This window comes from Sebastes fasciatus, chromosome 6, assembly GCF_043250625.1.
Source record: "Sebastes fasciatus isolate fSebFas1 chromosome 6, fSebFas1.pri, whole genome shotgun sequence".
Classification (NCBI taxonomy): domain Eukaryota; kingdom Metazoa; phylum Chordata; class Actinopteri; order Perciformes; family Sebastidae; genus Sebastes; species Sebastes fasciatus.
The window spans coordinates 29,130,743-29,151,753 of record NC_133800.1 but is presented as its reverse complement, the minus strand read 5'-3'; the positions used below and the strand labels follow the sequence as shown (position 1 = coordinate 29,151,753).

The 21,011-nt window shown below is 42.2% G+C and overlaps 1 protein-coding gene across 4 annotated transcripts in view; it reads left to right on the top strand.

Annotated features, from left to right (window-relative positions):
- The first annotated feature begins 235 nt into the window (after nucleotides 1-235).
- The window catches only part of camsap1b (calmodulin regulated spectrin-associated protein 1b), a 28,300-nt gene continuing 7,524 nt past the window's right edge, over nucleotides 236-21,011 (top strand). The window contains exons 1-12 of one of the 4 annotated variants that reach the window (XM_074639029.1): nucleotides 236-679; nucleotides 2,499-2,665; nucleotides 7,621-7,883; nucleotides 12,231-12,392; nucleotides 13,401-13,481; nucleotides 13,839-13,871; nucleotides 18,092-18,233; nucleotides 18,430-18,569; nucleotides 18,761-18,857; nucleotides 19,613-19,736; nucleotides 20,256-20,341; nucleotides 20,452-20,536. In XM_074639029.1, coding sequence (XP_074495130.1) covers nucleotides 2,500-2,665; nucleotides 7,621-7,883; nucleotides 12,231-12,392; nucleotides 13,401-13,481; nucleotides 13,839-13,871; nucleotides 18,092-18,233; nucleotides 18,430-18,569; nucleotides 18,761-18,857; nucleotides 19,613-19,736; nucleotides 20,256-20,341; nucleotides 20,452-20,536 — 1,379 coding nt within the window. In that variant the 5' untranslated portion in view covers nucleotides 236-679; nucleotide 2,499. Of the gene's footprint in view, nucleotides 680-2,498; nucleotides 2,666-7,620; nucleotides 7,884-12,230; nucleotides 12,393-13,400; nucleotides 13,482-13,838; nucleotides 13,872-18,091; nucleotides 18,234-18,429; nucleotides 18,570-18,760; nucleotides 18,858-19,612; nucleotides 19,770-20,255; nucleotides 20,342-20,451; nucleotides 20,537-21,011 lie in introns of all 4 variants that reach the window. The other 3 variants (XM_074639027.1, XM_074639030.1, XM_074639028.1) reach the window with 3 other exon arrangements.

Below are 21,011 nucleotides of genomic sequence, written 5' to 3'. Positions count from 1 at the left end.
CTTTTTTTTCTCGCAAATTTATGACTTTATTCTCATAATATTACGACTTTTTTTTCTCATAAACCTATGACTTTATTCTCCTTAATTCTCGAAATCTCAGATTTATTTATTTTTCCTCAATGTGGCCCTTATGCTCCTTCATACAACATAATAAGTAGTAGTTAATGAAAGTCAGGAGAGTGAATCACTGTTGGTTTATTATTGACAGCTATTACCAGTTTCTCTGGAAGGTAATCACGCATGCGCAGTCGCTGCCTTCTCCAAGGCAGGGATGATAATTACATTTCTCTGGGCAGAGCGCGAACACACCTCGCTACATAGTCCACTCTGGATATGTGTGGTTAACTAACATGAGGCGTCTAGTACAGAGATAGATTGTTTTTAAAACGGAACAGCCTCTTGTTTCTTCACTGGACAGCGTTAGTTTCAGCTGAAAGCCTGCCGTGGAGCGGTTGCCACGCAGGCCGCGGATCGGGTCTTGTTGCTGGGAGGAGACCATCCAGACTGGGAGCACTACTAGCATTATTAGCTGGCTGGCTACGATGCTCCGCTGCGGCTGCTGTATTCTCCACACAGCAGCAGGCCACTGTGAAGCGAGGCAGGTGTTTGGATAATCTGTTTACTCCTTCCGGACGTAACTGAAGGGTGACTTGGCGACACCACCACCACACCTTTCCAGGTAACGTCTTCTCCAGCTAGCCTAACGTCATTCACTCGGCCGTTGAATGTAACGTTAAAAGCTAACGGTTAGCTGAGGTAGCTAGTTTTACATTTGCATACATGGCCGTTTAGCTAACCTAATGTTAGGCAAATGTGTCACCTAACTGTTCTTCTTTGAGGTTACCATAACAACAGCATATTAATGTTACAAATAAAGCTAATAATAAAGATATAAAGCAAACCACGAAGATGTTTTCATCCAGCCAGCAGCATTGGGGCCGTTAGTGGCAACATACTGGTGAAAGGTGGGCAGGTAACGTTGAGCTAATGCTACAGGTAACTTTAATATAACGTTATTATTATTTACTTTTCTGAGGTTAACTTCATTTTTTCTGGCGAAATAAAGGAGAATAGTATGTGACAAGCAGGTGTATGCACTTGTTGTCCCTTCAAAATCACCATCACCATCACCATCCTATCATAATTAATGTAATTAGAAATGACTTTTTGGTAGATTAATTGTAAATATCAGTAAGAATATATGTCCATTGTGTTGAAGTCTAGCAAAAAAAAAAGTGGCCAGTGATGGGAATGTCTAGGAAAGAAAACATCAGCCCTGAAGGCAATTGAAAGTGAAAGTGCTCTGAGTTTCATAAGATAAGATAAGATATTCCTTTATTAGTAAAGGGGATAGTGCAGAAAAACATGATGCATCAGCCAACACAGTAAAAAAAGAGCTAAACAAAGTGTAATAAAATATGAACCATTTCAATAGAAGGAAGTATAAAAAGGAGCAGTATTTACAGTATTGACAGTAAACAGACTATCAACAAAATTGCACAAGTGGAAAATGATATTGCACAGTATGAATTACACCTGAGTAGTACTGAGAGACAGTTGGTGTACAGTGGTATAGATATCATTTAGTTGGTGGAGGCATTGATGGTGGAGGCATTGATTAGAAACAAGTCTGCTAGACTTACTGCAGATGGTCTGTAATAGTAATACTACTTTTTGATTGCAGAGCACTTTTTGAAACAAGGATGCTTCAAAGGACTAAAAACAACAAAAATATGACCCATTTAATCAGAGTCAGAAGAGACAAAACACTTTAAATGAAGTCACTGAGGCAGTCTTTAGTTGTGAGTTTTGTTTTGTTGCAGGATTTGAGGTTTATCAATGTGAGGATGGAGGTACTTAACTTAACAACTATCAGTAAGATCCCTCAGGTTTTTATGGTCAAAATGCACTTTCTGCAAGTAATTTTGGTTCAAGCAGGTTCATTTCTTGAGACTTGAGAGTTGGAAGGAAAGTTACTGACCAACATCCGTTACCTTTTGCTCTGCAGTTGTGAACTAGTACACAACTCACGGTGCACTTGCTAAAATGTACATAATGACCAGAAAGTTTCCTTCTTGTATTCAGCACTGTCCCTATAGGTTCATTTAAGTAGTAGATACAGCAAAGACGCTGTCTCCTCTCTGTCATCAAGCATTCGACTTAATGAATGTGATCACGCCTGCAAGGATACTACTTTGGTACTTCTGTCTCAACAACAGATGCAAGCCTAATTGACTACAAAAGGGAGGATTAGCAGCAGCAGCACCCAAAACAGTACTTTCCTTTATAATCAACAAACACAAGATAAGGATTTTATTCAATTATTTATTGAAGAATCACTCAAATAGAGCATCTAGCCACTCACAAACTATGCCAGTGAGATTGCATTGTTATTGTGGATTGCTATGTGTCCTGTTATTTGACTGTGTTCCTTTTACTCAACATTATGTTCAGTATAATTGTGACTGTAACATCCTATTTATTTTAATTTTTTTAAGGATGGATGTTGATTTGTGTGCTGGCGGGGACAGTACCAGGAGAAAAGTGGATTTGGTTGGGGTTGCAGAGGGCACAATGGAAGTCGTACCGTTGGAGATGTACGACTCCTCCAGAGCAAAAATAGCTGCCAACCTGCGGTGGCTGTTTGCCAAAGCCTACGGCATTGGTAAGTAATTTAATTTATATTCATGCCACACAAATGCTAAGTTCCTTTTTCTTTTTTAAATTTACACTCGGCAATACGACTTACTTACTAAATTATATCTATATATCTACCATTACAGATTTAACAGGTAGCACATTTGGAGAGAGAGAGAGAGAGAGAGAGAGAGAATTTTCCTCATACTCTCATTGTTATTTCAGATGTTATTGTTGCAACAATGTGTTTAGTCTTATCCAAATACTGCCATCAGCAGATTGTGTAAATCTAGCTTCAGTAGTGAAACATTGACAGGAAAAGAGAAAGAAATATTTATGTATGTGAGCACTTCAGCCAACACTAATTCCCCCATGACACTTGGCAGCTGAAGCCTCCCTCACTGACTCATCAGATCCTCTCATTCTTGTCGGTTGGCCAGGGAGATTGAACCCAAAACAGACTGAATGACAGGTACTGAGGACGATTAGGCTATATTTGTTAGACTGGACTCAGAGCATGGAAAATACTGATCTGCACTTCCTGTCACTCCCTGTTAAGATGGTATCAGCATTAGTAACTGGGCCTTTAGGCCAGATTTTCCTGTCCTGTCTGTACTTGCACAGGCGAGCCTTGAATACATTTCAGGTCAGGACGAGTTGAATGGATTTTAGGACAACCCTGAATGAGCAATTTCCCTGTGACTGCAGAACTAGCACAAAAACAAACAAACAGCGCTATCACTAGGGGTGGAGAAAACATGCCAGAATTGATATATTTGCGTAATTTGAGTCCATGCGGAGGTAGAAGGAAGTTACCGCTTTTATTGTTGTAGTCTGAGTAACGTGACATCATATCCGTTCCGTATTCTTCAACCAAAACAAACAGCAGCCGGCCGCAGCGAGCTGAAACGAAAAAGTAGAAAGCTGCGGAGGGTCCGCATGATACGACCTGCACCCTGACATTTTAAATCCAAAGTGGTAAACACTACACATACAGTAAAGTATGGAAACACTTTGGGAAAAGCAGAGCTAGACATCATGGCTAAAGCTGCATGCTAACTTTGTCATGGACAGAAAACCTTATCATATTGTAACATGCAGTCAAGCCAGCCAAATGTAATTGTTGATGGGACAGAGGATTGGGAAACAGCAGAGACAGAGGGTCCACGGGCCAAGGACCACATAGATCTGCTCATGCACTTTCACTTTGCGCACAAGCAGATCCGTTTCCTCAGCAGAAAACGTCTCGCTTCTCTAATTTGCCGAATCCGCCTTTCAATGCGCCAATGTACAGGCGCACCTGGCTTTTAAAGGGAATGGGAGATGATACTCCAATTGGTTTAATTCCTGTCGCACCCAAAACACTCATGATTAATTAAGAGACTAAATACAGCCCCTTTACTCCTTGCGCTTTACTTTGCGCCCATATTATGCACCATTTAACTAGCAAAAGTGGAGTTGGACTTTCCCGAAATGCACGTGCGCCATGCACTTTAGACCATGCGCTATAGATTGTTAAAATAGAGCCCTATGAATTCATATAAGGCTGTGCAGTCCATTGTTTCTTTGTGCATACCTATATATTAACCATGAGAAAAGAATGTCTTGTGTGAGAATGTTGGCCTAATTTATCTCTGAGAGCCTTCGCTCACATCATACATTTTTAACCTCTAAACTCAGACATGGCAACGGGGAACATCCTGACTGTTTGGCAGGTGTTTAAGCACCCGTCCGAAAAGGTCACAGCCATTAATATCACAAATGCCACCATTGTTTTACTGCAGGGCAGCTATTTACCTTTTGGTGTCTCCTCCTTGTAGAAGTTAAACTTAGTCAGTGTAAGCTGATGCACAAGGCCCATCATTCACTGCTTTGCATGTCTGTTGCATCAGTGTAGTCAATCCATCATTATTTCAGAGCCTCTTAAGCTTTCCTCTGTATTCTGCGGTCTCATGTATATCTGCGGTCATTACACAGATTTCCTAATGCCGCTGAAGCATTCATATTAAATAACTGACTGGAGTTTTAATGGTAATCCAGGTTATGGATGGAAAGCTATTGTCTCTTTTTTTAGCCCTAAACTCTATTTGCTCTAAGGTTAATTACTTGGGCTCATATTTTCTTCATACCAAAGCTCGTAGGCATTTGCTTGCTCAGTTCACTGTCTGCCATCATAGACCCTGGCTAACGATGCAGGCTTAAAGATGGAGCATAACAACATTTCCGAAAACAATGCTGAGATGCTGTTCAGTTGCAGTAGAAAGCACACATTGGCCTCAAAGCTTTGTCAGCCCAGAGGGAGGCAACTCTCAGGTGCAGCCGCAATTATCTTCCTCCCATGGGAACTGAATATACTAGACCCATTTGATTTTCACCCTCATATGGTGTCCTCTACGCTGCTAATGCTGCACAGATGTTTGCTCGGCTCGTGCAAGGACCGACAGACACAAACAGTGCACAGTTGACGTAGTTCATTTTAAATACGTGTTGTTGGGTGGGTTGTCAGGGATTCAGGTGCATCTGATGTGTATTCATCAGCGTGCGTTCCCTGTTAAGTGTGTGATCATGCGTGTCTATGTTTGTATACATCATGCTCTCAGGTCCTACAGACCTCTGCGTGTGTCACAGCTGCTCCCAGCCTGAGCGACAGACAGACAGATACAGCAAGAGTGAGCACCTGTCACGGTTGCAGGCACATTGCCGGTCCTCCTTACCCTGCCCTACCCTGCTTGTGCCGATCGTGTTGTGGCGCTGATCACGGTTGGCTGACTCTGCTGTAGCACATCCTGGGTCTTGCTGCCAGACCCTATCCTCATGCTCCACCCCATCCCAGTTAGTACAGTTTTTCAGCCTGGTGGCAGGAGGGTGGGGGGGCAGCTGCCACACAACATCAGTGTCTGTGGAATGAAGTCAAACGTGAAGTCTCGCTCCAGCCAGACCCCTTTGTTTTCACACACAATCATTCCCCCTGTTCTTATGTGTTTATATACTCAGCCGCAGCTCTCCAGGAATGACCCCACGCTGCTGGGTGTTGTGCATAATAGATTAATGCTGTTGTACAATGACATCCTTATTTGCACCATGTGTACGGGGGCAGACAGCATATTGGTGAGGCGTGTGTTGTTGTAATGCTTGTGGAAGACAGTGTGTGCAGGATTGATGTGATATGAGGCCTGTACTACGAAGCAGGATTTGCGGTTAGTGAGGTAACTGCAGGGTTAACTCTGGGTTTTCCATCCTACGAAGGTGGTTCACTTCTTACCGGAGTAGATTGCAATGGTAACCGGTGCTGAACACATAACCTGCTCTGGAGCAGGTTTGCGATAAGAGATCAACTCGTATAAAAGCACTGCTTACTAACCAATCAGAGCTCGGTGCGCATATCGTATGATAATATTACACAAATACAAAGAAGTTAAAGTCATAATCCATGCTAACACTTTTTTCTTAATTTAATAGTTGACAATTAATCGATTAGTTGTTGCAGCTCTAAAAAGCTATCGTAGACATGTGAATTACAGAGGCTGTATTTTCTATTGAAAGGAATTGTGACTGGAAAGCAGGATCTCAAAACTGTGCAACCTAAACTGTCTACGCTAGTTCATGTTTTATAATTTATTCTTTGCCAACATATTTTATATATTTCTCAACCTAGTTTGTTGCCTCCTTACTTTTGCACTTCAACATTTGTGCTTTATGTATTATCATCTGCAAAACCAGCTAGAAGATGCTGCCTGCCTTCCTGTTTTCGTGAGCAGGAGGTTGCTGACGAGTGGCTCCCTTTATCCCGCCAGTCAGAGCAGACACTAAGAACATATACACATACAGCTTATGCTGCGTTACTGGAGCTCTGGCACAGTTCAAAACAGATTCAACAGCACAGGGTTTTTTCTCTCACCACACCGTTTTGTGTAGTGCAGGATTTTGGACAGGTTTTGTGCATCATTTTAGGTCTATTTTAAGCCTCTGTGTGGTTTACATTGCAGTATAAATTTGGTTTGTGCTTGCCTGAATTCAAGTGCTTCATCCCTTGCCCTTATATGGCTGTGATTTCTGTTTTTGAGAGTGACTTCACATCCAAAGCAACAGAATCTCTTGTGTAGGTCATTGTTTTCTTTTAGTTTTTGTGGATCCAGTACAGTGGAAACTGTTTATAGTGATCATGGTTACAGTGATCAACCGCTTATATGGATCAAAAAACTTGGGACAGAATCATACATGACATCTGGAAAAACATTTTAAAACTACGTTAGACTAACGTTAATTGAATTTTTGTTTTGTTTTTACTTTACTCCCTTGATACTTTGCCTCGCAGACAGTCTGCTTTCTGGCTGGATAAGTGAGGCTGATGCTGCGTGCACATTGATATCTTGAAAGGAAAAGGAAAGTCATCCCTGAATAAAAAAACAAAAGCGCACGGGGAAAGCACCTGCGGGTGAAGCTGCCCTCATCAAGTGGATTGATAATGCCTCGTGACGTAATGCCCCCAAAGTAAAACTTTTTCCGACTCCCAACCTTCAATAAGCGGTTTCCACTGTATTGTTAAGTTAGTGCTGGCAAAGTCCACCGTGTCACCTGAGAGGCCTGCTCTCACTGAGGACTCGGCTTAGCAAGGATCCGTTTCCCAAGGTACTCCTGAGGCAATAAGCTGTGACTTACAATCACAAATGGCCATGTTTGCTCCAAGTAAACTGAAGCTGGCATAGAACAAATATAACAAGTTGTTGCATTTCTGTAGCCTGTTGACACTGTAGACGTTTAATGGGTGTAGGCTGAGGCAGACAAAGAGGCTGGTGTTAAAGGTGCTTGCCAAGCACCATTATATTCCTGCTTCATCATACAGTAACTTATTAGGTTGTTATTTTACCAGCTAATCCAAATGTCTGTCTTCAATCCAGGTCACAACAAAGCTAAACTGCACATACTACTTTAGGAGCACTTGGCAATGCCACATTGTTCACCTAACCACTACCTCCATTGCAGATCATATTCCAGAGGACTTAAGGGACCCGTTCTACACAGACCAGTACGACCAGGAACACATCAAGCCGCCTGTCATCCGCCTGCTGCTGTCTTGCGAGCTCTACTGCCGTGTCTGCGCCCTCATCCTCAAGACGGAGCAGGCGGCGTCTCTTCAGTCCCACATGTCCGTCATCCAGTCTCTGTCCAGAAAGGGCATATATGTCGTGGAGAGTGACGATACACCCGTCACAGATGAGGACCTGGCTTGCGTGCCCATCAAGATGGTGAGTGGATGGACTTAAGGTTGGGATAGACGTGTTGGTAGCCGATGGAGAAAGGGTCTTTCAATCTCAGTGTACACTAATTGACCATTTTCAACTAAAGCTGCTGCTCTTGGTGAAATTAAAAGTAAATTTTACTGATGTGTTTATACTCCTATTGTTTACAGACCCATTCAACACCAAGCAGGCCGTGATATTGAGGAAGCTTTTACCAAATGTAACTTGTAGCACAGATTGCATGTTAGAGAGGAAAGAAATCACGCCAGAAGCTGTATCAACTTTGCACATTACCTGTCGCATCCTCAGCTCTTCCTGCTTCTCATGTATTATCTTACCACAGTGAAATCAGTGGAAGAGATTACTGCATTTATCCTCATCCAGCAGTGCAATCAATCTCAACCACTGGGAACTGTGTAGAGTAACTTTGAAACCTTGTGGATAGGCATGAAAATGTTTCACATTGCATCATACACTGCGTATAAGAGACATTTTTTAGCAGCTTGACTTAGTGAAACAGATGATTTGGCTGAATCCTTATCATTTTTTATTCAAATTAGGAGGTGGAATTTGACTGTTACTCATGCTAGTCGTGTGAGGACTATAATGCAAGATAGGGATGTGATTAGAGCTGGTTGTGTGTTGTTTCCAGTCTGTCTTGGGACTTATTTTTGCTCGTAAAAACATTTAATATGTTTTTCCCACATCTGTTCTTTCTCGTGCTGTTAGCCAAACATTAAAACCTGTTCTCATTTTGTATGGGCACTTAATATTGTAAAGCTGGCTGTTTTTATAATATTTTCTCAGCATCCTCTCTGCTGGAGTTTTCACATATGGAACAATCTGATACCTTTTTCCTTTGTCAAAGATTTCAGCTTCTATCTAGTTCATGAAAAAAATAATAATACAAATCCTTATAAAAAATGAGGCTTGTGCCCTCTCAGAACAGGCAGTTTAATCATCAGTGTTAAGAGGGTTACTCTTGTGCTAATACTTCTTAGAATGGGTTTTATTGTTGGTGATTTTTTTTCCCACCTGCAATTTCATCAATCTGTTAAGAGCATTTGCTGAATGCTGGCACTTGAAAATCTTGCCCTTTTGTCCTTGAATGCCCAGTTTAAATGCCTTTTATCCAGCCCGTACTGACCCTTTCTGTAGTCATCATATGGGTGATCAGCTCTTAGACGGGTTAAATGTCCTCGGTGTGTAACCCACATCCTGTCGGTCATCAGCACCATGTCACAGCGTAGTGAATGAAGTACAGAGCTGTGGAGTAACCCACCACCTCCCTCCACTGTAGCAATGAGATCCGATGTCTCACAATTTCACCAAGAGCACTTCACACCGGATAGAATGAACGCCAGCCTGCTCACTTGCTCTCAGCCATCTTCCTACCCCGTTTGTTACCATGGAAACCAGCAATGGTGTTGAACGGAGCCTCCTCTCTGCAGGCTGTGCCCTAGTCAGGGATGTGCGTCTGTTTTTTCCTGCTAGTGGCCTGACAAAATAATCCATGCAGGCCTGTGTGTAAGCAGCCAGACACAAAGCAGGGATGGAAAATCCTGAGCAGGACACCGCTTATCTCTGATAGACTGTTGGAACCCCCCTCTCTCCTCCCAGTTTGCTGACTTGACAAGGCGTTTCCATAGCAACTCACATTTTTGTGTGAATGAAACAGCTTCTGTGCCTGCAGACAGTTCCTTCACACTCTTTTTGGGGCAACAGCTGGGGCTTGTAAAACCTCGAGAAACTAGCCATCCTCTTGAGTCCACTTAAACCTTTGTATGTATGTGTGTGTGTGTGTGTGTGTGTGCGTGTGCGCGTACACGCTGTCTGTCTGTCATACACACAGACTGAAAGACAGCTCAGGGCAACAGCAGCCCTCTCCATGGGGCTCCACACTGCGCTGATAAAGGGCATACATGTTGGAGGAGAACAAAAGATTTAACAGCACATCATGCTATTATATTGGCGCTTTTGTTTATTTATTGAGCACTACTTATTGACACTTGGGTGGTAAATTAATACAGGAGTCATGTTGCACATATATTAAGCCTCTTCTCTTCATATTGAACTGAAAATGTTACCTATTTTACCCGTACCTGTGTATGAAAACTAAAACCTGACATAGGAAAAGATTCAAACCATAGAAATAAGATCAGGGTTTTGATAAACCGGAATTATCCTTTTAATGACGTCAGTGCAACAGCAGTTTTGAACGGAGATCTGCCTGTCTAAAAGGAACAAGAATTTATCTGAAATTCCTGAAGGCTTATGATTAAATCTCCTTGTGAAAACAGCTCAGCAAAACAGTAGCTACTGTGTGAGTGAATCCAATGATTCAGTAGAAGCTGAGCAGCCTTTAGTTTCCTTTGTGCACAATCTACATCATTTTTAACTTTCCCCTGTCTTACATCTTATGGTCTAGGTTTGTCTGGAAGTAGATTTTCACTGAGGTAATGTCCATGTAGGTCATGCTGTGGTGAATGCTCTAAATATCTCTCATTCGTTATGTTAACAAGCCTAATCTCTGTGCACTTCCACTACCAATTGGATTAGGCCAGGAGCACATTACACAAAGCACTGACTGAAACAATGGCATGTATGTATTTGTTCTGTAATGGATTCAGGTGCTGCATTATTGGGATGTTGTGGACAAGGAATAATCCTTTAGTAATAGACTTTTACATAGAGATTCAGAAAAAGAGACTGACTACCAAAATTGGGTTTTGCCAGCTGAGGACAAATATTTATTAGTATTTGGCCTGTGTTAATTCCCACCCTGGCTATCAAAAAGCAATATTTTTACCGGTAGGCACCAGGTGTTAGGCCACATGGAGTAGGGATGTGCCCCTGCTGGGCCTCTTGATTTCATTAAGATAGAGAGAGCAGGTTTAAGAGCGGACACCCATTGTGCTGAATGAGAGGTGTCACCTTTGATTAAACCGTGGCAGGTTATTTAAAGCTACACAATTGTTTAGGAAACTCAGGATTGTCCCATTAGAGCTCTGAATAAGACAGCATCCTTGTCCATTAATCTCATCCATTTATCTACGCCCGATAGTGGCTGTTACATCCCAGAATCCACTGACTGTTTTATTACACAATATGACCTTCAAATAATGGTTCATTACCAGCAAAAGTAATGACTGGGATATGCTTGAAAACTACTTCTCTTGTGTCGTCCACATTAGGGATGTCACGATACCAGAAATTTGGTAGTCGATACCAATACCAGTGAAATTCCACAATTCTCAATACCAACTTGATACCACAGTTAAAAACAAAAGTAAAGCATTAAATCCCATGTACTTCAACATACACTCCTTTTTTACCGTTTGCATACTGTTTTTTGTTAGGAAGTTAAACGGGTCATAATTCCCTCTCTATTATTTTATATTGCAGTGAAAACATCTCCTTCAAACAACTGTTTATTCAAGTTTCTTGCCAAAAACTGCATTTTACAAGATTGCATTTGAACACATCATGCTATGTTAGACGTTAGAATTTACCTTCGCTCAATACTCATTTACTGAATAGAGTCTGAACTCATCATTATGAAAATCAACCGCACCTCCCGGGTTGAAATCGGCAGGACGAGAGCTAGTTAACGTTAGCTGTTAGCAGCTGGTGAGCAGCACAGTCCTGCACAGAGCTAACAGCTAGCTCTCATCCTGTGGATTTCAACACAGATTTGTTGTTCACAATGTAGCATTATCAGGGAAAAATAGGGTGCATCCCCTGTTTACTGCATCCCATATACATTTTCTATCGTCTCCGGGACAACGGGACGCTGTTAGTATCAAGCCCTGACAGTACCTGCGGTACTGTAGAAAAACAAAATCAAAATTTTGGCATCAACTGGTACTGAAGTATCGGTTCTTGTGACATTCATAGTGCAAACATGTCTGAAGGATGTTTATAATGAACACTTAAAGGGGAACCCCACCTATTTTACTCATCCAAGTCTGTTTACAGGTCTTGGGGAGTACTTCTGTATGTGTGATAAAAAGTTGTATGAAGCCTATTGTGGCTCCGGAGGGAGCTGCGGAAAATCTGATAAAATGTGTGATGTCTCCAGCCGGTGGTAATTTCTCACTTTTTATCAGGAAGGGACAGCCTACTTAAAACACACTAAACACTTTCACTCTTTTTGCATAGTCCTCATTTGCTGGAATTACAAAGTAAACATGTTCATTAGATTATATTCCACACTAATAAACTCCATAACGTTTTATGTTGTTTGGGTAAAATTGCAATTTCAGCCTCTTTGCCTGCAGCTTTCATCATAATTGCACTGGAAAAATCCAATGAAATTGAATTTTCCTCTGTTTCTATTTCTCCCTCACCCAGAGTGCTCACATGCCAATGATTGATGCCCTCATGATGGCTTACACAGTGGAGATGATCAGCATCGAAAAAGTGGTGGCTTCTGTCAAGCGCTTCTCTACCTTCAGTGCCTCCAAGGAGCTGCCCTTTGACCTGGAGGACGCTATGGTCTTCTGGATCAACAAGGTGGGAACACACAGACAGACACACACACACACACACACACACACACACACACACACAAAGCACACACACACACAAAGCACAGACATAATAAAAGAAACCCAGCAGCACATATTTAAAAACTTTTCACAGCAACAGCGTTCCAAACATCTTGCACTGAGTCCAGCCTTTTCATTCCCTAATTGTCTATCTGATTATGACCCTAAGCTGCCACTCTGGTGGCATTCATGTGGTATGAATAATCGGTTTCACGCTGACATTATAGACGACAGTGGCCCACTTGTTCTTTTTGAGTCCTGTATGTCACTGGTGCTCAGAGACAGAAGGCCTGAGGCAGCGAAAGCCGTGACTCAGTGTGTCCATTAATGATCATGACACCATCACTGTCTGGAAGAAGGAAAGTGTCTGTTTGGGATTGACAGTTTTTATTCCCAAAGTGGGGGAATAAAAGATTATCATTTTGATTGTTAATCGTTGAGCCTATAAAATGTCAGAAAACATTAATAAGTGTCCATAACAATTTTTTCAGAGCAAGTTTCAAATGGCTTGTTTGGTTGGACTAACACAAACTGGCCTCCAGAACTCCATTTAGGGTTGTGCGACGGTAGAAATGTGTCCACCGTTAGAGATTTGGCAATACCGTTTCCACTGTGGAGGCTATTCCCACGTGATCTCGCAAATCCAGCTGCCTTGTAAGTTATGTAAAGGTAACGTGATTTGGGCAGACATGAAGGAGGAGAGTGAAGTTGTAAATACAGAGCAGCCAACCCAACATGAGGTTACTCAGACGACAACAATATTAGCGATAACTTCCTTCTACCTCCGCATAGACTCAAATTAAGCAAATATATTGATTCTGGCATTAAAATATTTATTTAAAAATCGTAAAAAAAAAAAAAATTGCAATACATAGGTGAATTGATTTCCCCCCCCCCACCCTATAATCTGGTTTGTCTGAGTAACCTGGTTTCTTGAGTACATCTAAACGTACCGTCATTATTTCTACTACAGGTGAACATGAAGATGAGGGAGATTACCGAAAGGGAGCACAAAGTCAAGCACCATCCGCTGGAGTCCCCCAGCCACCAAAAGGTAAAGCCACTCAGTGTCTTGCAGTTGCTTCTTTTACAGGAGAGACATCTCTGGGGGAATATGGCCAACGAAGTAACTCCTATATTAAAAACGTTTTCCTCATTCGTCTTTATCCAGGTGTCATCGCCACAAAACCTTTTTATCGAGCAAATACTTGGTTCAAGACAAGATCCTTAGTTTTTGATAAGGAATGTTTCTCGCTGATGGAGTTGTTCTGACCCTTCTCTCTTTTTCTCTGTTGAAATCGGAAGCAGATCCGATCCTATTGTCTGTGACCTCTGACCTGTTATTCTTTCTGCTCCTGTTTCTCATATGTCCCTCCCTACCTCCCCTCTCTTATCCCTGCAAACTGGATAGTCTCCCTCCAAATGGTATTGGAAGCTAGTCCCTGTAAGTTGGATGCCAGTCCCCCCCAACATAACCCCATTTCTTTCCTCTCTCCCCCTTGCACGCATAGTTCTGTGTTGATGTGTGCGCACACTCCACCATGGCTCATTCAAGCTCATTCTCTGCTGCTTGTAGCCAGTGTGTCAGCAAGGGGGAGAAAGCTGACAGCTATTTTTTTTTGTTTCTTTATTTTTTCCCCTTGTGGCAAACATGTCACACAGGTGTAAGGTTATTCTAACCTTTGTTAAGTGTTCTGAAGATATTCTTTTAGCTACGCAATGTGTGCTATCTCATTTCAAGCTCAAATAGGCCATGTGGATTCCCTGTACGTGTGTGTGTGTGGTATTTGCTTGCCCAGTGAGAACAAGAGCAAACCCATGCCTACACCTCTTCTTTGCTTTGCAGTCCCATCCCTGGCCACCTCCTCTCACTGATCTGCTTTGTCATTCCCCCTCCGGTCTCTCTCTTCTGCTCTCACACACACTGTTTCCTCTGTGTGCACACACGGTCTCCTCTGACAGTATCTCTGCTCTCTTGTGTGTGTGTCAGCCTGATGTCATGCACGAGCTGGCCCACTGCATGCTGGAGCCAGAGGAGCTCTCTGAAGCGGTACAGTGTTTCCTCTTAGTCAGGAGAAATCCCTTATATGTAGAACTTCCTTTGTAGTAGAGCTCCTTAAGTCTGGTTGGTAGTTTCACCTGAGACTTGTGACAAAAGCTGCCTCAGTATAGTTGGTGTAATTTTGTGGATTGGCCTCTTAATGCAATGTAGATGCATCATAGTACATGTTAAAGTCCCCATGAAACAAACGGTAGGGAGTCTTTAGCTTAGAGATGTTCCGATGATATGTTTTCCTTCCTGCAGAGGATTGTTATCACCACACACATACCTACCTCACCTGTTGTTAGATCAGGAGGAGGATGAGGGAGAGATTAAAGGGAGAGGTGAGGCTTTGTGGGCAGTACATGCAGATGAATGGCACCTGGAGCCCCCCCGCTCACCCGTCGGCAAAAGCCTGCACGTTGTTTCGCGTCATCCGGCGGACGTTCATCTGCATTTACTGCTGCACTGACAGTCGGTTGAAAATCGGCAAAGTTTCTCTTGAAAGAATTAGACCTTAGATACTTAGATATTTTTGCTCACTGATATCCAAAAACACATCTTTTCCTATCACTCCATATTGCTCTGTTAGTTTCTACGATCCACAAACTGTGAAGTGCAGTTTCATACGACCAGTGTAGCTAGCTAGTTGCCCAAAGTCTCTGCAGAAAGTTGTAAACGCCCCCAAGTGCAGGATGAGTCATCAAACATTTTAAACCATTTACAGGAAGAGAAAAGAAGGGGATTTTGATACTCCGATACTGACTTTTTTTTTTTTTTTTTTCTTTTTTTTTTTACATATTTGGCATATAGCAAAAGATAAATGAACAATTAACACAGTGACAGCATTCATTTCAAGGGGACTTTAAGAAAATGCTGTACATGTTGTAAGTTATTTAGATAGATTTCTTTTTAGCTGCTCGTCTGTGTTGTGCTGTTTGTGATCTTTTTAAATTGTGCATAGTTGTCTCATAGTTTCACCAGACCTGTGCTAGGGTTTGGCATGTTTAATGAATTTAAAGCTTCGATATCTTAATGATTCTCTTAATCTTACTGAATGTAACATTTAACGGTTGAAAAATCAACTTGTCAGTGCTCTCCGGTGGACAAACTAGCCCTTTGTTATGGTGACACTGTTTGTTTTTTTGTCACTTATCGACCAACATGTACACAGATACTGATATATCTACAAAAAAGCTAATATTGGCTCTTTTGGAGTCTTTCCACTTCTGCATTGTGATACAAATATCTTGCACATTTCTTGAAAACCTGCAAGGCTGATGCAATCTGCATTTCTAAATAACTTTCACTCATTTTCTTAATGGCTCTATTACAAGTGCCACAGAAATGTCTGATTAGTCATTACATAACAGGGAGGAGCGGTGTTCCCAGCATAAGGTGAATATTTGTCTTGCAGTCATGCAGGATCATTAGGGGTTACAAGCAGAAGTAGCAGTCAGTACAGTGCTTTTGGCATCCTGTGCTGTCTATATTTATATTGCTCCAGATCGTATGTAGGCATTTTTTTTTTCACTTGCTCTGTCGGGAAAGTGGGTCAGAAAAGTACTTGCCAAAAGTCCATTTTTACTTTCCCCGATACAAATAGTTTAATAAAAATAATAATCAGCGGTTATCAAATAACAACAAAGACCAAAGTTAATTGTCATGATTAATCTTTATTTAAGTAAATGAATCTGGAGTTTCGACCACATTCTCTAACCCCACCCAACTAAACGCCTGTTTCCAAGATAATTGCGCTTCAGCTCATAAGCTTTGTCATTACCTGGGACATTTTCTCACGGTTCTGCACAACTCTCAACAGAGATGAGAAGGAAGCAAGATGGCTCACTCCTTAGCTACTTCCTAGATCTAGCAACACCTAGATTCCTAGGTGTTGCTAGATTTACTACCCTGACATGGCGTTTTACCTGCCCCGGGGGAGCTGGCAGTCCTTATTATTGAGCCCTGTGTAGGTCTGTAATTGATCTCCATTTTTAGTTTCTGGGTGCAAATGCCTATGTAACAATGTTTAGCCTATATTATTTGAGTATTTAGTTAATTTTTGCTTGTTCAATCTGATCACTAACTTGTGGAAACAGAAATAAATACTGAAAAATGCCCATCCTTACCAGCTGTATAGAGTATGTATCCAAAACAAAAGCATCTGGGGTGAGTGAGTTCCTGTACTTACTACACACTCATTTTCCATAACTGGGACAGTGATTACCCCAGTTCCTCTCCCAGTCAGCTGGGTCACGTTGCCTAGTTTCACTAGCTGCCTTCCCACTGAGGCCTGAGGAAGCCTGACCATCCACTCTGTGTTGTTCACATCACTGCTCTAAACACTTCCACCTCCATCTCCCTCACAGTTAACCAGGTCTTTAGGGTTCTCCCTAAAGTAGCTGATCATGAGCCGCAAGGTTTTGTCCCTAGAAATAGAATATAGGAGTAGAACGGACATTCCCATTCAGATCAACGTAGCAGGATGGTCAGAGCGGCGACCATTTTTATGTGTACCGTTGCGTAGGGCTGCACAATTAATGAAATATAGCTGGCTGGTTAGCTCTTGGGCTGGTTCCACCAGGCATTGATTATGGAAAATGAGCCGAACAGCGGGGTGGTGGCCAGCGGCAGAGCCGGGTCTAAACAGTTCCTCCGCCTGGGAACAAGCTACTTAGCTAACTATCCAGCCAGCAGTCTCCGGGTGCTGCGTCCGCTCTCTTCCCGGCAAGCTGCGACCACACTTTATGGCCCCACTAATGTGTGATGTTATGTCACCATAACAACTAACAACCATCACCATTTCCTTTTAGTACTCGTCAAATTACCACAGCAAACAGTTCAGTGACCCTTCTACTCCTATTTTATTTCTATGGTTTTGTCTAGGGCTGTCCCAAATACCATTTTTTGGGGCTTCAAAGCTTCGGTGAGAAATATTCAAAGGTATTTGAAGCTTGGAGGAGTAGCGCGGCGCGGCAGGCTGACATGTTCTTCTTCTAGTCTGTCTCCATCTCTGCACTCTCAGTGCCAGAGACACACATGCACTTCAACCCACAACAAACAGCGATATCCGTCTCAGAATAACTAATAATAATTCATGTTGAATATAAATAATGAATAAAGTTGTGGGATTAATCCTTATTTCATGGGCTATTCTGGGATTATATATGAAATATAAAACAATAAATAAAATAAAAAAGAATCATTTGAATAGTGATTTGGAGGTTGAATACCATGGCAATGGTCGAAGCTTCGAAAGCAATCCGGTCAGCCCTAGTTTTGTCATTAATTTCTTCAGGAAATGACACTAAACATGCTGTTGATCAGTTGAAGAGGAGTATTATCTGATATAAAAACAAAGAAATATCCTTTGCTTTGAAACTCCAGGGGAGAACCTTGATCCGGTGCTTAAATGGATAGCCTAGAGCAGACGAAAGCAAAACATCCCTGATCAATATATGCCTTGACTAGTTCATAGGGGAATCTCGCAAACAAAAGAGATTTGTACTTGTGACACTAGTCATTGCATTTAGGATGTTTTATGTGGTGTCATTCGTTGGTGTGTGTTGTTGCTGTTTGCTTTTCTTCTCATAAAACCCTCGTCCTCTCCTCCTGGTGGTTAGGTACGGTATCGTCGGGAGCACGCTTCAGGCCGACAGCTGCCCTTCTTCCCTCTACTGGAAGACCTGATGAGGGATGTTTGCGACGGAGCTGCACTGCTCACTGTGGTCAACTACTACTGCCCAGACCTCATAAAGCTGGAGGGTATGCTCTGCCTGCACTTTCACACACTCGCACGTAGAGAGCATTGAGCTGTCCTTGCTAACACATTGAATTTAATATCCATGTGTGATACTATTTTTGGCATTCGCACATGGCTTACTGTTCCAATCTAGTCAGTGTGACATTTATAGCAACCAGGTCATTGAGTTGTGACTCTGCTCTCTGCCCGTCTGATTAGATATTTGCCTGAAGGAAGTCCCCTCCATCGCTGATAGCCTTTACAACATCCAGCTACTCAAAGAGTTCGCCAGCGAGTATCTGAATAAAGGTTTCTATCTGACGACGGAGGACATGCTTTACTCGCCACTCGTGCTCAAGGTACAAAAAGTGACGTACTGTGTTTTCATAAAACATTTGCAATAAAAATGTACATTTTAATCTTGTAGTACACAAAGCCAGCCATCATATCAAGAGGCAACAGACACCGCTGCTGTCACTGTTTAACCAGGTATTTTAAAACCCACTTCAAGAGTCTGTGTTCAACGTGTTTTCTTGTGCTCTCTGTGTAGCACAATGTGATGGTGTTCATTGCTGAACTCTTCTGGTGGTTTGAGACCGTCAAGCCAGAGTTTGTCCAGCCCAGAGATCTCCAAGAGTTCAAAGATGGTAAGCATCCCAGTGTGATTACTACGCTGACTGTCGGTGGTCAATGATGACGTTGGTGAATGACTGGTGACTAAGCAGCTTATAATACACAATAGGTAGACACAGGTAAACACTGGAAACCGCTTATAGTGACCATGGTTACAGTGATCAAAGCTTCGGAATCATTCCTATACAAATGTTGTTTAAATAATTTGCTTATAGTAATCAAGCAGTCTTCTTACAGTGTTCAGTTTGAGTATTTTCATACAAGACAACATATGGAAAGAGCTTTTTATCCACAATGGACAGACTCTTACATGTTCATTCTTCCCTCGGGCAGTTCAAAACCAGTATGTCTCGTATGTTCTGAGACCGTGGTGATTATGAAAACTGGTAACTTGTTTTTTAAGTGGAGGCTGGCCATCACCTTTTCCGACCTCAACACGTATAAACTCGCTTTGGCGTTTCACTTCTCTCGCTCTCTCCAGATACAAAAACACACGCCCATACGCACATCCATGCTCATATGACACACACACTTGCCCAGGAGAGTGTGTCTGTGGGAGGGAGAGAGCTGCGGGAGAAGCGAAACGCCAAGGCGAGTCTCATGCTGGCGGCTTAAAAAAAGGACAACTAATACATATACTTGGCAATATAGTTGTTCGCTACATCCCACGTAAAACAAGCCGCAGTACTTTGAGTATATCCGATATATCACCCACCCCTAACTACGACAATTAGCTTGATCAACAACTCTTTCTTCCTCCTTTCCTCAGCTCGAGCCATAGCTCAGCCCAAGAGTGCCCGCCCATCAGTGCCTATCTCCAACGCCACCAAACGCAGCTTCCTGGCAAGCCCTGGTGCGGCCGATAACCAGAGCAGCCCCGAAGTCTGTAACAGGTACTTCCTGCACCCAGAAGACTCTGACCCCCTGTAAGTCTTCTATCACTTTCCTTTTTGTTCCACCTCATCGTGATCCTGTCTCCTAACCAGTAACAGTAGTCCTACAAGGATGGGTAGATATGCAGCAGTGTCTGACCTTCATTGTCATGTTCCCTTCCACTTCTAACCCGCTTGTCACCTCATCAAAGGATTTGCACGATGTTAAGCTGATTATTGCGTCATGTCTTTGTCGGTGTATGCGCTGTTAGAGCATGTGTGAAAGTTTTGGGAACAGTTTTTTTTTTTTTTTCATGCCACTCATCTGTTGTCTGGTTTCATATTTGGCTTTTTGTCTGTGTCGAAAGATAACTGAATGCATTTGGTTGGAGGGAAAATGTCCTAACCCTGTGCACTTCACACACGCTAATCCAGTGAAGACTTTCTGCTGTTCTGCTCTGCCGATAGTGATTGAATGACAGTTCTGATTTTGTAAAATGCAAAAGAAAATAGATTTCTGTTTTGTTTTTGGGCTTTTAGTAAAGGGGGTCCAACCTTCAGTCCTTCCCACCCGCTCCTGCCCCTCCGACAGAGGCAACAAAAGCAGCAAGGAGAAGATGGTGCGGGTAAGGACAGTCTACAACGTTCACACCAACAAAAGATACAGATTTGCTTGTCATTGGTGACCTGCAGCTGTTTTTATACTTATTCATTGCTTGTGTGTGTTTCTGGTTAGGTCTCAGAAACCGCTCCAACTCCCTGACTCAGATGGACGGACAACCACGAGGTTCTATTGTTGCATGGCCCGACAAGAGGCAGAGGTACCTAAAGTTATTAAAAACCTTAATGTGCTCTAATCTATAACACATGTTTGTACTCATGCATTTGGTTTGGAAGAACGTTTGTTTCCATATGGCAGTCCATATACTGCTGTAGAGGTGAGAATAGGACACCTTTTGTTTTAAATCTGCTGATGGATGTAAATATTCTTAGGTTACAGGTTCACTCCATGTCTGTAAGCATGTACAATAATATACTTTTAATATACTTGCAGAGCTGCAGTGATTAGTAAGTTAATTGATTGTTAATCCTGCACCTGTATCCAATTTGGCTTCTTTGCTCGATGCTTTATTTTTATGAGGCATAGTCTGACCAGATATCATATGTGGAAAACATTTTTTTTATTTGCCATGAACTAGTAGCTCTATCAGAGTGGTAAAAATTTGCCTTAAGAATATAATTAGAATTTAAGTGAAACGTATGTAGAAAGTATAGAAATTCCATATACTGTAAGCT